At 38.1% G+C, this 16,607-nt stretch overlaps 1 protein-coding gene across 2 annotated transcripts in view; it reads left to right on the forward strand.

Annotated features, from left to right (window-relative positions):
• The first annotated feature begins 425 nt into the window (after window positions 1–425).
• Window positions 426–16,607, forward strand: part of LOC122791333 (nucleolar protein dao-5-like) — a 107,220-nt gene continuing 91,038 nt past the window's right edge. For both annotated transcript variants that reach the window (XM_044059046.1, XM_044059047.1), the window contains exon 1: window positions 426–2,328. In XM_044059046.1, coding sequence (XP_043914981.1) covers window positions 490–2,187 — 1,698 coding nt within the window. In that variant the 5' untranslated portion in view covers window positions 426–489 and the 3' untranslated portion in view covers window positions 2,188–2,328. The remainder of the gene's footprint in view (window positions 2,329–16,607) is intronic.

The raw sequence follows: 16,607 nt of genomic DNA on the forward strand, positions 1-16,607 counted from the left end.
GTGGATTATGGGTGAGTTGGTATTATGTACCATATATTCTGTACTTCATTAGTACACTGTTTTGGTGCTTTTGTCATGTGTCTTATGTACGCCACCAGCTAGCTACGGTGTCCCATTTGTGCCATGCAAGAAGAGGGACCTGAAATCAATACTGCTATGTCCTGTTGTGTGATGGTAGGAGAGAAACTTTTAAACACGGACTTGCGGTCTTTATTTGTGGATCGACAAAGCTGACCATTTGTAGGTGAAGGTGCACTGAGGAATATTGCGTTAGATGTGGGAAAGGGAAGTGGAATCTCAGTATTAGAAAGAAGAAAAACTAAACTGAAAATAACAGTAAAGATCAAATGTTTACATGTAAGTTAAACTTAAGTCAGGCGCAGTTTAGATACTTCAGAAGATTGGGCAATGGGCATGAAGAATTGTAGGGGTTGTAAATAATTTAGGCAGTCCTAAATAACATTATTTGGACTTTGTTTTCCATTTTTCATGTATTTCATGTGTCTTTTTAGGATGCATACACCAGAGCCCAATATTACATTGAGTATTTCAGACATCCCTGAGAGTGTGTTTCTGCATAGCTTAAATTCTGGACAGGAAGCAGCAGCAACGTCGGAGTCTTATAATGAAAATGACCACTCAAATTCCACCAACATGGCAGAAGAATTAACATCCAAAGAATCAGAGGCAACATGGAAAAAATCTATGGAAATAAAATATTCCTTGAGTAGTGGTTTAGAACTTGCAAAAAATCAAAATGACTTGGAGAAAAAAGACAAACAAATGCGAAGAAAGGAAAATAATGTTCAACCAAAGTCCAACAATAAGAAAAAATCTTTGAAATCAAACACCATATCAGCCAAGAAGAAGAAATCTACACTAACCTCTTCACTGACCGGATGTAGAGGATCTGCAAAGAAAAAAAATGAGATAGATAAAGGGACCACACAAAGTCAAAAAAAGAAAACTAGTGTTTGCCAAAAGTTGGGGAACACGACAAAACTACTGAAATTAAAAAAACAGCAGACTGAGATGGATAGATCTGTAAAATCATCATTGACTGGTACTACAGGACCTGCAAAAAAGGAAGATAAAATAAATAATAAAGCCACAGGAGCACTACAAAAGAAAAAAGGTGCTCCTCCAGAGTCCAGCCATGTGATGGAACCTTTGAAATCAAAAAACCCACAGATCAAGCCAAAGGTGTTTACAAAAATAAAGCCATTCTTGGTTGGCATTGCACCATCTACAAGGCAGAAAAATAAGACACAGATAAACAACACACAGACACACAAAAAAGTGTATCCCACATCCAGCAACATGGCAGAACCTTTGAAATTGAAAAACCCACAGACCAAGCCAAATATATCTACAAAAATAAATTCATTTTTGTCTGGTGCCATAGGACCTACAATGCCAAATAACGAGACAAAGAAAAAAGCAACAGAAACACAAAGAATGAAGGTTTATCCTGAGCCCAGATCTGCGACAAAACCTTTGAAACCAAAAACTACACAAACCAAGCCAAAGATGTCTACAAAAATAAAATCATTTTTGACTGGTGTCATACAACCTGCAAAGTCAAAAAATAACACAAAGAAAAAAGCCACACAAACACAAAAAAAGATTCATCCCAAGTCCAGCCAGATGAAAGAACCTTTGAAATCAAAAAACCCACAGACCAAGAAGAAGATGCCTTACAAAATAAAAGCATTCTTGACTGGCACTGTAAGACCTACAAAACAGAAAAATAAGTTAAAGAAAAAAGCCAAAGAAGCACAAACAAAGAAAAAGAGTGTTTATTCTAAATTCAACCTCATGGCAGAACCTTTGAAATCAAGAAAAACATGGACAAAACCAAAGATGTCCACAGGACCTGCAAAGACAAAGAATGAGATAAAGACCACACAGAGACAGCAAGAAAAAAATAATAACCATCCTAAGTCCAGCCATAAGACACAGCCTATGAAGTCAGCATTACCAAGGACTACTCTGAAGAAATCTACGGAAATGTTATACTCGACTAGTGGTGTAGGATCTGCAAGTCACAAAAATGAGACAGGGAGAACAACCATATTAAACTATTTAACTTTTCTCAAAGAAGATATGAAGAGAATTATGGGAATGTTTAACCATTCTGACTGTGGAAATGATATATCTTCAGGAAATACAGTGGAGACGTGTTAAGCATTCTAGTCGCCATCCAGCTAGAGGACATCAGCAAATATTTTTTAACTCAGTATGTGTCATAATATTACATCTTATAAAATTCAAGGTGGACAAGAAGGTTACAGATAAAGGGGGAATCATATTGTTGAAAATATTGAGGTAAGTCAGTCTTTATTATATGCTCCTTCCAGATGCCTTTTACAGGCATTCTAATTTCTTTTCACAACTTCACAAACATATTCAAAAATTGTGTACTTTCTCTTTAGCTCTTTGAGAAGAGTGTAATGTCCATTTAAACAGAATACCTGCCAATAGAAGAAGTAATAAGATGACTTTAATTTTTTTTTTTACTAATTTTTATTTAGTGGATTACTGGAGGCATAATTTAACTTGGAACGAGCCAATTTGAGGTCCAGTGAGAAATGTTCCAAACGCCTGTCTTTGTAATTATCCTAACCAGCCTGGGTATATGTATCTCAGTATGAGACAGAAAAAGCTTAGTAACTTAGGTTATTTATTTCTATAAGTTTATAAAAAAAGTGATCACATGAAAATATATGTGCTAACCTACATTACGATTGAAGCATTCATAGTCAACTCATGCTGCAGTGAGCAGAAGCAGTCAGCAACAAATGCTAGGGACCCTCTAGTTCATTGACAGGTTCAGCAGCAGACATCATACATAAGATATAACCATAGACATACTGTGGAGATTGCAAGGTCCATGTAGAGATATATTATTGCTGCAGAGCAGCAGCAGTGGCTTGCTGTTGTAATGGTAATGTAATAGTTTACAGTAAAAGGTAGCAGGGGTTCAAGTCCAGATGGAGCTCTTTTTTTGGTTTTAGCTTGTTTTAGCCATTAGCCATTTGATATTATCATCACCCAAATCCAACACTGGCCAAGGCAAAAACAGTGATATTCAGGCAAAGGCAAACAGTAGTAATCAGGTCAACCACTTGTATTACAACAGCGACTGTAAAAGATGTGGCCTTTCACATGACTCCCCACCACAAGTTGTTTTCTTTTTTTCCCTGTTTTCCTAAAGCTTTGATATTGAACTTGTTGATGAACTAGGGGGTTGCTAGCATTCATTGCTGACCACTTCTGCTCATTGCAGTGTGAATTAACAATGAATGCTTTGGACATAACGTACACAACCAATGTATGAATACTGTTAATCAGACCATGCCTTAATTTTATTACAAATTAATGATGATTTTTCTTTACTTCATCCAAAAATAGGATTTTTTTAACTATTTTTTACAAAGTTAGAGACCAGGGTAATCAAAATTGTCATCCTTTTATGCTCAAAAAATTCTTTGGAGAGGATTTGTAAAGGTAGCATGATGTGTATTCCTCCAGATTCAGCAGATGCCTTAAACCGTGATGCATGGTGCTGTACCATGAGACTTGGAGCTCCACATAGGGCTGGCTCCATGGCCATACTAAATACTAATGAGGCAGTCCAGAGGAGAGGCATAAGCTGATGAACTATCTGCTCTCTCCTTACAATGGCCTCCAGGAAGGCATCTACATGCTGAGTGATTCAAGAAATTGCTCAGCTGTATCGATCACTATGGCCACCCCACCACATTGTGGTACTGAACTTGGCATGACGATGTGCAGCATTGTGTGGTACCAAGTAGGGCTGGCTCCATAGCTATGTTTTATACTAATGAGGCATGCCAGGGGAGAGTCATATGCTAATTAGCCATGTGCTGTCTGTCTCTCTCTCTCTGTCTCTCCCTCTCTCCTGGAAGGCCTGAAAAATGGCATCTATGAGCCGAGTGATTCATGGAATTGGTCAGACACGTAGATTAGACCCCACCACTTTGGTGCAATGAATACAGTTCATCTATTGTAATTGAAAGCAGTATGGGGATTGAGGGTTGAGGGGAACAAGTAGCCACCAAGAAATACTCTAAACAATTGTGCCATTATGGCACGTACATTAGTATGGAGATTGGGTTTGGAGGTTACCACTAGCCTCCAGGGATATGACTTACAAAAGGAGTTTTAGTGGAAAGGCAGAAAACACATGAACAGGAACAGGGACTGTGGTATGTGTGCATGCATGTGCGTTTGTGTGTGTGTGTGTGTGTGTGTGTGTGTGTGTGTGTGTGTGTGTGTGTGTGTGTGTGTGTGTGTGTGTGTGTGTGTGTGTGTGTGTGTGTGTGTGTGTGTGTGTGTCTATTCTTACACAATGTGGTCACAGCAGTTAACTACTGCAATGTGCTGAACAGCAATGATGTACACATTGTGGTGGTAACTGCAAGTCAAAAAGATATAAATTAGCCAATAATGAGGTCTTTCCTCTTTGCAGTTAACACATTTCTAATCACAAAATACTGTGTTGAGGCAGCAGGGCCTTTTAGCACCCTTTTAAGAATCCCCAGGTAGTTATATTATTTATTTTCAAAGTCATATTATGCAGAAAAAAAATCTTTTCAGTGTGCATGTTTAAATTCAGAGATTTAGGATGGGACCCTTCTCCATATAATGAGTGTTGGAATGGTTGTGGGATGACAGGCTTTTGGTTTTGCATATGGTGAGGTTGCCCATTTTTCCTTTGGATGGTAGAAGCAGACAGCAGATATTTTCACTAAAGTTCACTGATGTCTGTGTTTCCCTGCCTTTGCTCAGTAGATAGTCATAACACTGCTGTAAAAATCTAAGCTGTATGACTTATATCCTACATTGGATATAACAGCTGTCTAGTTTCAAAAGTTTCAGGGTACCTTCCACTCACCCAAACCATTAGTTAGCTCTTGATTAAAAATATAAAATGTTTTGTCTTGCTTATCTGGCAATTAAGAGAGTGATTTTGTCACTATGGAATCAATCTTTTGGAAGGATACCCCCCCCCCCGTATTGGTTCTACCTACTCAGTGCAATGAAATTTGAATAGCTTTATGATAGTCAGCAAGGAGGAGCTGGAAGGAGGGGTCTGTTCTTGTTTTTTTCTCTGCTCAACACAAATGCTAATTTAGTTGCGCAATGCAATTTTCATTGTTATACTTAGATTGCATTTTTGTTTATTTTGTATCCTATATATCGATGATTTATTTTTTGAAAGAAAGAATGAAAAATGAGGCAGCGAAAAAAGTCACACAAAGTTGAAAAAATAAAATAATGTTTATCCAGTGTCCTGACACATGACCAAACATTTGAAATTAAAAAAATAAAATCTGGAAAAAATACAAAACTGACATCATCTTTTTATAATGCTGCAGAACCTGCAAATCAGAAAAATGACACTGAGGAAAAAATGGAGCATGAATTTGAAAGAGAAGATAATGACCTACTCTAAGTAGATACAGAAAAGGAAGATTTCTAAATTACCTCAGCAAGATCTGGCCATGTAGTTTTTATTATTTAAAACATTTATTTGATAATTTATCATACATACACTGCATGAATTATAGTTTTAAATTAATTATCAGGCGTTGCTTTTTTGCAAAATCGCTGCTATATTAGTCAGTGATGAGATTCAATGATCATGTTACACGTGAGAGTTCAGGAGATACTCCAGAAAACTACCTCAAGCAAAATGACACAAATGACATGGTGAGTTCACAGGTGTGCACTAAGTATTTCGCATATTATTAATGTAATCTGAACTGTATTAAATCTGAAGCAGAGCTGAAATAGAACAGATCAGTCATAGAGGTTTTGTAGTCTTCCACGCACTGCCAAAAAGGGTCATAGAAGTTATTAGCCTACATTAAAAAAAAACTGCTTTTGCAGTATTGCTAAACAGCAGAGTTTATGCTTCTGAGTTTTGAATTGTCTTCTTGATTTTAATGTAGTCTGGGAGACCTCACTGAGGTGATGTCAGTTACTCTGCCAGGATGAACACGGGAAACAGATGGTTCATTTAGGAGTCAAGAGACCTTGATGGGCAGACTGACAGGGACCACAGCCAAAAACAAAATCCATCTTGACCAGCCTTCCTTCTGTTGACTAAGTTCCTGCCTTAGCAGATAATCTCACCTTTGTAATACATGGGTTCTTCACTGTCATTTCTCCCTGGAAGAATCATGTTTCCCTTTTTTCAGTCTTGCAGTTAATTTGTCTGACTGGCTAAACAAGGACACCAAGGCAAATGTGAAATCCAGAGATCTCATAATGCATCATTTTAAATGTAGCAGCTATATTAAATCTTTAGGACATGTAAACTCACCTCAGAACAAATGTGTCCACTGAAAATGTCTTTCTTCCAGACCAAACTAACCCATCAGGTTAAAAACACTAACTATTCTGAATTCTCAGGTGCCCTTGTAGTCATGTCCATCTGACAATCAGATGTAATTAGTTATTCATTTCTAATTCTTCTACCATTGCTATTGCTTTTCTTAAGTATTTTTCCACAATCAAGTCTACCTGTTTCTCCTATCTTTTGCCCCCCCCCAACTCTTCATTTACCTTTTTACCTCATATCATCCACTTCCGGTCTCATTTTTCTCCTGTAGTTTCCCTCCTACGTCAGGTTATATTTTGATATTTAGTTAACAAGATTGTTGTATTTTATTAATTATTTGCATTTGTTTTCCAGGGTAGAGTGACCTTTTTTTCAGACTCAGCCCAGGAGTGGTGTCTGGTTAAGTGACTTGCTCAGAGTCACACAGTTAAGTAATGTAACAATGTAACCAGCTCCCAGCCCAGGAGCGATGTCTGGTTAGTGACTTGTTTAGAGTCACACAGTTAGGTAATGTAACAATGTAACAGCTCCCAGCCCAGGAGCGATGTCTGGTTAGTGACTTGTTTAGAGTCACACAGTTAGGTAATGTAACAATGTAATAGCTCCCAGCCCAGGAGCGATGTCTGGTTAGTGACTTGTTTAGAGTCACACAGTTAGGTAATGTAACAATATAATAGCTCCCAGCCCAGGAGCGATGTCTGGTTAGTGACTTGTTTAGAGTCACACAGTTAGGTAATGTAACAATGTAACAGCTCCCAGCCCAGGAGCGATGTCTGGTTAGTGACTTGTTTAGAGTCACACAGTTAGGTAATGTAACAATGTAATAGCTCCCAGCCCAGGAGCGATGTCTGGTTAGTGACTTTTTTAGAGTCACACAGTTAGGTAATGTAACAATGTAATAGCTCCCAGCCCAGGAGCAATGTCTGGTTAAGTGACTTGTTTAGAGTCACACAGTTAGGTAATGTAACAATGTAACCAGCTCCCAGCCCAGCAGCGATGTCTGGTTAGTGACTTGTTTAGAGTCACACAGTTGGGTAATGTAACAATGTAACAGCTCCCAGCCCAGGAGCGATGTCTGGTTAGTGACTTGTTTAGAGTCACACAGTTAGGTAATGTAACAATGTAACAGCTCCCAGCCCAGGAGCGATGTCTGGTTAAGTGACTTGTTTAGAGCCACACAGTTAGGTAATGTAACAATGTAACAGCTCCCAGCCCAGGAGCACTGTCTGGTTAGTGACTTGTTTAGTGTCACACAGTTAGGTAATGTAACAATGTAACAGCTCCCAGCCCAGGAGCAGGGTCTGGTTAAGTGACTTGTTTAGAGTCACACAGTTAGGTAATGTAACAATGTAACAGCTCCCAGCCCAGGAGCGATGTCTGGTTAAGTGACTTGTTTAGAGTCACACAGTTAGGTAATGTAACAATGTAACAGCTCCCAGTCCAGGAGAAGGGTCTGGTTAAGTGACTTGTTTAGAGTCACACAGTTAGGTAATGTAACAATGTAACAGCTCCCAGTCCAGGAGAAGGGTCTGGTTAAGTGACTTGTTTAGAGTCACACAGTTAGGTAATGTAACAATGTAACAGCTCCCAGCCCAGGAGCAGGGTCTGGTTAAGTGACTTGTTTAGAGTCACACAGTTAGGTAATGTAACAATGTAACAGCTCCCACCCAGGAGCAGGGTCTGGTTAAGTGACTTGTTTAGAGTCACACAGTTAGGCAGTGGAGGCTGAGGGAATCAACCCTTGTGCCACTGGATCACAGGTTGCTTGCAAATATGTTCTAAAATTAAAAAAAAATGTTTTAACAAAAAAAAAACAAAACAAAAAAAAAAAAAACACAAAGTAAAAATCGTAATTTTGCATGGGTAAACACCATCCCCCAAATCTCAGCTAATTCTTCATACCAACTCTGAGGTTGCTGGATCAAATGTAAAGGAGAAAAGCCAGTGATACTGCAACCTCAGTCTTTCAGGACAGAACATGGTAATCATACAATGGTGATCAAACAAGGGTGCCATTAATTTCTGTCTCAAAAAGAAGTACTACACTGTGTAGCGGAAGTAGTAACTGTAAATATGGTGTCATTGCAGTCAATTTTGCTGAAAACCAATATGTTGAAGACCTGACATTCAAACTTCTGTTTGGTTTGCTATTCGTTTTCTGAAACTGCATGTTTTACACCTGCCTTCTGACATGGTTTTATTGCAGTCAACTTGACATTCAAACTTCTGTTTGGTTTTCTATTCATTTGCTGAAACTGCATGTTTTGCACTTGTCTTTTGGCATCTGATCTTATGGTGGCACAATGGATGGCATTGTCACTTAACAGCAAAATTCGCCCCGGTTCGATTCTTGGCTGGGGTGCCTTCTGTGCAGAGTCTGCATGTCCTCCCTTTATTCATGTGGGTTTCATTTGGATGCTTCAGTTTCTTCCCATATTCCAAAGATATGCAATAGGTGGATTGGACACTATAAATTGGCCATAGGTGTGTGTGTGTGTGTGTGTGTGTGTGTGTGTGTGTGTGTGTGTGTGTGTGTGTGTGTGCACGATTGTATGGTATGGAAGAACTACCATGGCTGTCCTAACCATTTGGCAGTGTAAACCTTGGCTCTAGATGATTGTCACTATTGAAGTGACACTACAAACCTATGTGCAAACATGGAATAAAGGGGTTGTGGATGGATCCAATCTTATTACTTCTAGGAAAGGCATCACATTCCAGGCTTAGATGCAATAACACTGGCATGTTAGTGGTTGTGAGTGATGTGTTTTGAAATGAGAAATTAAAAAATTAAAAAGCACAGCAATCTGTCCAGTTCCAACTTGAATCACCACAAGTGTTGAGGAAAAAAATAAAAAACAAACTAGTGGTCTTAAAACTTCCTTGATGAGCTCAGTCACAATAATTTCCAAAAATCATGAAACCCTGGTAGTGTTCCAAAGCAACAAGCCTTTACTCGTCCCAGAGAAGCAGTCCTCAGTTACAAAAAAATCAGAAATATTCTAGCAATGTTAATCATTAAAAGTAGGTATGAAAAATATATGTATTGTTCAATTTTAAACCAGCCTATTAAAAGCAAACACTATAAACAGGGCTGTAAATGTGCATTTTAGAACAAGTACCCACCCCCACACACTACTACTGATTAGATCAAATGAAATCCTAGTTAAGGAAAACACTATCTCTCTATCTATTTACAACCCACATTCCAAAATGAGGTATTAAGAAAAAACATTAAAGACACATAACAAGACTTTTAACTAAAATCACTTTCGGCTACCTAATGCAATAAAGCCTTCATCGAGTCTGTGGCAAGAACTAAAATAAAGAAAAAAACACATAGCTATCTAACCATAAACATAATCGAACTAAAACACTATAAATATAAAAATACATCTGCTGCAACAACAAATAAGATATCCCAAACCCTTACGACAAAAAAACAAGAAAATGCCAGTGAATGACAGCTCTACTTTCCACCAGAGATTTTTTATTGTACAAACAGAATTTCTCTTAGCGCCTCAGCCACAGCCTTTACAGAGTAAAAAACTTCTCCTTCTAAAAATCTTCCAATATATACCCTCCTTAACACATTCCTTTTCAATTAATTAATTATATTACAAATTGATAAAACACTCTTCAGTCATTATTTAAAGTAAAATCATCACTACATAAAACTTTGCCAATTACATTCCTTATTCAACCCTCTGGGTTGCAAAGTGTCATATTTCATTATAAGAATTGATTCCTTTCTCCTCAATGCATACTTTAACACATCCGCATTCCCATACTGATACACTACTTGTTCTAAAACTGCCACCTTCATTCCCTTTATTTCACCTCCATGTACTCTATTAAAATGTTCCGCTATCGGACTTATCATTTTATTGTTCTTCGCATCCCTTTTATGTTCCTTTATTCTTTCTGCTAAACTTCTCTTTGTTTCCCCTATGTAACATTTACCACATGGACAACTTATCATGTAAATTACCCCTTTACTTAAACAGGAATATGTTCCCAACGGATCAAATCTATTCCCTCTTATTTTCTCTACTTTAGTTGTTATATGCTGACAAACGGAACATTTTCCACATGGAAAAGTCCCCCTTGTTGTAACACTGCTCTTAATTTTCTCCATTGGTCTTGTATATTTCCCACGTACCAAAAAATCTTTGAGATTCCGCCCCCTTTGATAAGAAATTCTCAGTTCTATTTTTAACAATGAGGGCACCTCTTTTTTAATTTGTTTCCAGTAACCCTTAACTAATTCATTAAGTTAAAAATACATCTGTCTAATAATATCATCTGGTAAATATCCATCCATGTGTATTAGTGTGCATAAAAAATCGAAGTAATTAATAGCTCAGAAAAAATTTCAAGTTGCAAAAAAAAAAAAAACGTCATGACAGTTTTCATGTTTACAGTTCCAAAACATGTTTATAGAATGAAAACTATAGAAAAAAAAACACACTAAAATACAGAAAACAGTGGATGAAGTAAACTAGTAATGCATACAAGTGTGCATGAGTGTGCATGAATGTGCACCAGTAAGGTAAACAGAGGAATTATACTAATACTACATGATAACAGCAGGCATGAAAAAAAAATTTGTGTTTTGAGTTTACCATTTAAATCTTTGGTGTGATGCAATAAATGTAATCAAAGCAGAACTGAAGTTAAAGTAACTAAACATATATACATATATTCATTTATACACATTCTGCACATAACTTTTATAATTATTTAATATATTTTTAGTACTAAAATATTTCCTCAAAAAAATTCCGTAAAAATGAATTGAGGTTAAAGTAACTAAACATATATGCATATAATCATTTATGCACATTCTGCACATAATTTTTATTATTATTTAGTATATTTTTAGTAGTAAAATATTTCCTCAAAAAATTCCCTAAAAACCTTTACAGATTGTGTGACAACTTCCATGAATTCAGCACATTCTTAATGGAACAATAATAGTTAAGTCCTGGTTTTCTGAATACATTTAATTTCAACTGCCAGCATAATTCTTTTTCTTCAAAACACCATTGACGTCCCCTTCAAGCTCATCCATCTCCACACAGTCCAGAATGATAAATTTAAAACCAGACTGTCTGGGGTGTTTTAATAAGTGTTTGGATAAGGCGTTCCTCTGGCATTTATGTCTGATGTCAGAAAGATGACCTGAAATCCTCCTTTTCAGTTTATTCATAGTCTTACCCACATAAAATGCAGGGCAGTCATTGCACATGGCCCTATATACAACTTTTTCATTATTACAGTTACCACCTGCTGAAGATTTCACCATCGTTTGAAGACAGAGGCACTCAAATGAGTTGCACACCATCAAATATTCACAGAAAGTGCAGTTAGGTGGCCCACTGATTTTAGTGCTCATGTCATCCTGGTGTTCCTTATTTTTTCCTTTCCACATAGCTAAGTATACTTCGGCTATTTTTAAATACAAAAGCAGGGTGATCTCCTAAAACCCTTACATGCTGCTGATTGTCGGTGAGGATGGCCCAGTTCTCCTTAATAACGGCTTTAACTGTACTGAAATCCCAGGTGTAAGTTAGAATGCAGCTGTTCTTACTTTTGTCTTCTTTGGGGATAGGGTGCCCTCGTTGCATAATTCTACTAAAAGGTCTATTCTAGATTATTTAGTGAAAAAAAAAAGGTCTATTCTAGATAGAGTCTAGTTTTAGAAGCTCTAATGGGATCCAGGATCACATGTAACACGTTTGATTCATATCCTCTGGTTAAGAAATCATTTTTAAGTTCATTCATTTTATTGAGAAAAGGGGCCAAAACTGTGGTAATGCGCGCTAATCTGTAACCTTGTGATTTTATTACATTGTGCTTAGTTTCTACCAGATGCATACTGTCTCTGTGAAGTAAGTTCACTCTTGTTGGTTTTCTGTATAAGTTACTAATTAATTTTCTTCTATCGTTATCAATACTGACAGTTATATCCAGGAACCGCACTGACTCTAAGCTAATGGAAGTGGTAAATTTCAGGAAGCAGGTGGAGTTATTGATGTAATAGATAAACTCAGTGAGTTTAGATTTCTCACCTTTTCAGACTATGAATACATTATCAATAAAGAAAAAGAGCTGGTCATAAAATTCCGGTATTCACTTTGTAGTACAAATTCCTCCTCCCAGTTTCCTAAGGCAACATTGGCCAGGCTAGAGGCCATAGCTGCACCCATGGCTATCCCCCTCATCTATTTTTAAGCCTGGCCATTGAAACTGAAAAAAACTGTAACTCAACACCAAGTCTATTGGCTTTCCCAAGCATTCAGTTTGCCCTTGTGTAACATTGCTATTTCTGCTATAAGCCTCTGTAGCTGCTTCAATACAGTACCTGTATGGTATCACCATGTATAGGGCTTCACCGTCAATAGTTACCAAAATGCATTGTTCATTCACATGCACTTCTTTTATTTTTCTTAAAAAATCAAGATAATCTAAAATAAAAGATGAATTATTTTCAGCAAGAGGCTGAAGAATAAATATACTTAGATTTTATTCTTCAGCCTCTTGCTAAAAAAACTAATTTTTGAGCTGTTAATTCGTTTTTATGCAGATTACTACACATGGGTGGATTTTTGCTAGCTGATATTATTAGACAGATGTATTTTACATATTATAGTGCTCTAGTTATATTATGTTTATGGTTAGATAGCTATGTGTTTTTTCTTGATTTTAGTTCTGGTCACAGACCTGATGAAGGCTTTATTGCATTATGTAGCTGAAAATGATTTTAGTTACAAGTCTTTTTATGTGTATTTTATACTTTTTTTAATAACTGATTTTGGAATGTGGGTTGCAAATAGCTAGGTAGTGTTTCCCTTATCTAGGATTTAGTTTAATCTAATCAGTAGTAGTGTGTGGGGGTGGGTACTTGCTCTAAAATGCACTTTTATGGTCCTGTTTATAGTGTATGCCTTAAACAGGCTGGTTTAAAATTAAACAATACATACATTTTCCACACCTACTTTTAAGTATATAACAGCTGATATGTTTAACATTGTAAAAATTATTGTGATTTTTTGTTACTGAGGATCGCTTGTCTGTGACGAATAAAGGCTTATTGTTTTGGAACACTACCTGGGTTTCATGATTTTTGGAAATCATTGTGATAGGTCATCAACAAAATGAGAAATTAAGCTACGTGTTTTGTGTTGTTATGATTTTTTGTTAGGCTGCTTGAATGTTTCCACAGACATTTCTGTTAACCTGTTTATGGCTGAATGACTGGAAGCAAATATGAAATGTTTACATCAGTTTTGGTTTTCAAACATTTTGATTTCTTTAGTCATGAATTGCAGTCCATCACAGCATATCTCTTCAGGCAAGCATTGTCACTAACACTTTGGCAATCTTCTCAGGTGCAGTGAATTCCACATGTATGACTTCTAGTCATTTATAATACGCACCTGCATCAGTTAGAAACAGGATATGAGAATGATCCTGTGAAGTCAAGGCATTCAAACGAGTGTAGAAGTATTTGTGGTGGCATATTTTGTATCATTTGGCATTAAGTAGTGTTGCCCGTATAAAGTTCATGCCATGGGTTTAATTTTTTTGGAAACCTTGACTGCCTTTTGTGGACAGTATTCAAAAACAAAGGCGAGTAGAATGGGAGGAAGACCATTGTGAACCCTTAGGCTTCCTTGACATCTTGACAGTTGGATTTTTTTTTCAAACTGCTGATTCTGAGTACATTAAATGATCTTGTTTTGGAAACCCTTTTATAATTGTCTTATGACTGTTTGCATAAGCACTTTCATCTCACGTAACTGATTAACAAACTGTGGTGCAATACATGTCCATTGAGTCCATGGTGCCTGGGTCTTCATACTATAAAAATGACAGTATGTTAACATTACCTTCTGCTGTGTCCCTTTATATTCAGTATCTTGGAATGTACTCCTAGAAACAGTGACCAATGTTGCCAACATTGATAAGACACCTTTTCTTTTGTTAAAATGGACACTAAAGACCGATGGGCTGTTACCAATACAAATATTGTTGTATACAAATACTGATAAAAAATCTTCACTTTCTAGGTCAGTCTAAGGGCTCCCTTATCAATTAGGGCATAGTTACGCTCAGCTCTTGTCAGTGATCTTGAAGCCGATAGAGTAAAGTTCTCTGCACCATCGGGGATTTTGAGAGTTAAAAAAGAAAGACTCTACTTTCATAAGGTGAAGCATTACATGCCATTCTAATAGGTTCATAGGTTCATAGGTTGGTACTAGGCTATCGGCCCTAGGGCCTATGCAAGCCTAGCCATAACAATTCCCTGGATATTTCTTCCCACAATATTTGCTTCTCTGGACCCCTGTCTAGCAGGGCAACTGACATGATCCCTGGGGTGAATTTCCTATCTCCCATCCAATCATCAAGGTTCCTTTTGAAGAGGGCCAATGAGACGCTCTGCTTGACATATATGGGCAGTCTATTCCAGAGTATGGGGAGTCTCTGGGTCAGGAACCTATCCCTCCAGCATGTTTTGTTCATTGTGATGACAAGGTTTATATCCCTGGAGTGTGTGGCTCTGAGGGATTGGGATTTCTTAAGTGGAGCATGTTCAACAGCTCAGGGTTTGACATGGCCTTGTATGTTAAGCAGAGATCGCCTTTGAGTAGACGATATGCCACAGAGTATAGCTGGAGTTTTTTAGATGGTCAGCATATGGCATCTGCTTTAGGCCTGTGATTCTTTTAGTGAGGTATTTCTGTGGCCTTTCCAGCTGTTGCAGATGTCTTGTGAGGTACATACCAAACGGGCCATTATACTCTGTAATGGGTCTAATGAGGGATGAGTACAGTGGGACAATGACCTCCTTTTTTCTGGATGAAAAGCCCTTAGTGATGAGGTGTGCCACATAGAAGGATTTCCTGACTGTTGTGGCGATGTGGTTATCGAAAGTGAGACCACTGTCCACCTGTGTCCCTAAGTCTCTCATCACACTTTTGATGTTTAGTGTCCTGCCACCTATGTGGTAATTCATGGGTACATGTTTTTTTCCAAAGGGGGTAACTATACATTTCTTGGCATTAAGCTTAAGCCCATGGCTCTGGCACCAGGCATCTGTTCCTGTAAGGCCCTTTTGTAGAATATCCACATAATTTGGGGATTCAGTAATAACTCCCAGTTTGCAGTCATCTGCGAACTTTGTTAGCCAGAGTCCCCTAGTGTTGGCCTGTACTTCAGAGAAGCAGATGCCAAACAAGAGTGGTCCCAGGACTGAACCCTGAGGTACTCCACTTGTCACTTGTCTGGAGCTGGATTTGGAGTCGGCTACTTTTACAGTCTGGGTTCTGTCAGTAAGCCAGTTGGCAACCCATCGAGTGACGCAGGGATTTATGCCCAGCTTAGTAAGTTTATCTGTGATTCCAGAGTGGGGGATGGTGTCAAAGGCCTTGGCAAGGTCCAGATAGGCTGTGTGGACCGCCTTACCCTCATTCACAGCTCTGGAGACTAATTTGAAGAAGTCAGTCAGATTCAGGAGACATGATTGGCCCTTTACAAACCCAAACTGGGTGGGGTCCAGTGTTTGAAGGTTGCCAATGTCTTTGTTTATAAGTTCCTTGATAATGTGTTTCATGCCCTTGCAGATCAGGCTTGTCAGACTGATGGGATGGTAGTTCCTGGGATCCAAGGTGGATCCTCCCTTGTGGAGCGGGATAACTGTAGCTGTGCGCCACTCAGTGGGCATGAAGCCTGAAGTGAGGTTATGATTAAACATGATACTTAGGTGAGGTGCCAGTTCATTTTGTAATTCATGTAGTACACAGCCTGGGATGTCATCTGGTCCCATGGATGCTGTATTCTTAGCTTTGGAGAGTGCAGTTTCTACCTGTGTGGCCGTGATTATCGGAATTTGGCAATCTTTTGGTATTGAGATGGGCCCTTTAGGGGGTGAGAGGGGGGTGAAGTTGGCACTAAATCGGTCTGCCAGGATATTGGCAATATCCTTGTTATCAGTATATTTAATGCCATTCTGTTGTAGCTCAGAGCAGATCTGAGCATTGCCATTTAGATTCTTGACATAACTATAGAATGCCTTGTGGTTGTCTTTGGAATCTTTGGCAATTTTATTTTCGTAACCAGGTTTTGAGGATGTTATGAGGGATCTCAGCTTCTTACTGAGGCTGGTGAGGGAGTTTTTTGCATCCTGGGATTTTCCTCTTTTCTGCAACAGTTTCTTCCTTCTGTTGTA

Source organism: Protopterus annectens, chromosome 17.part0 (genome assembly GCF_019279795.1).
Source record: "Protopterus annectens isolate FY-2018-M chromosome 17.part0, PAN1.0, whole genome shotgun sequence".
Taxonomy (NCBI): Eukaryota; Metazoa; Chordata; order Ceratodontiformes; family Protopteridae; genus Protopterus; species Protopterus annectens.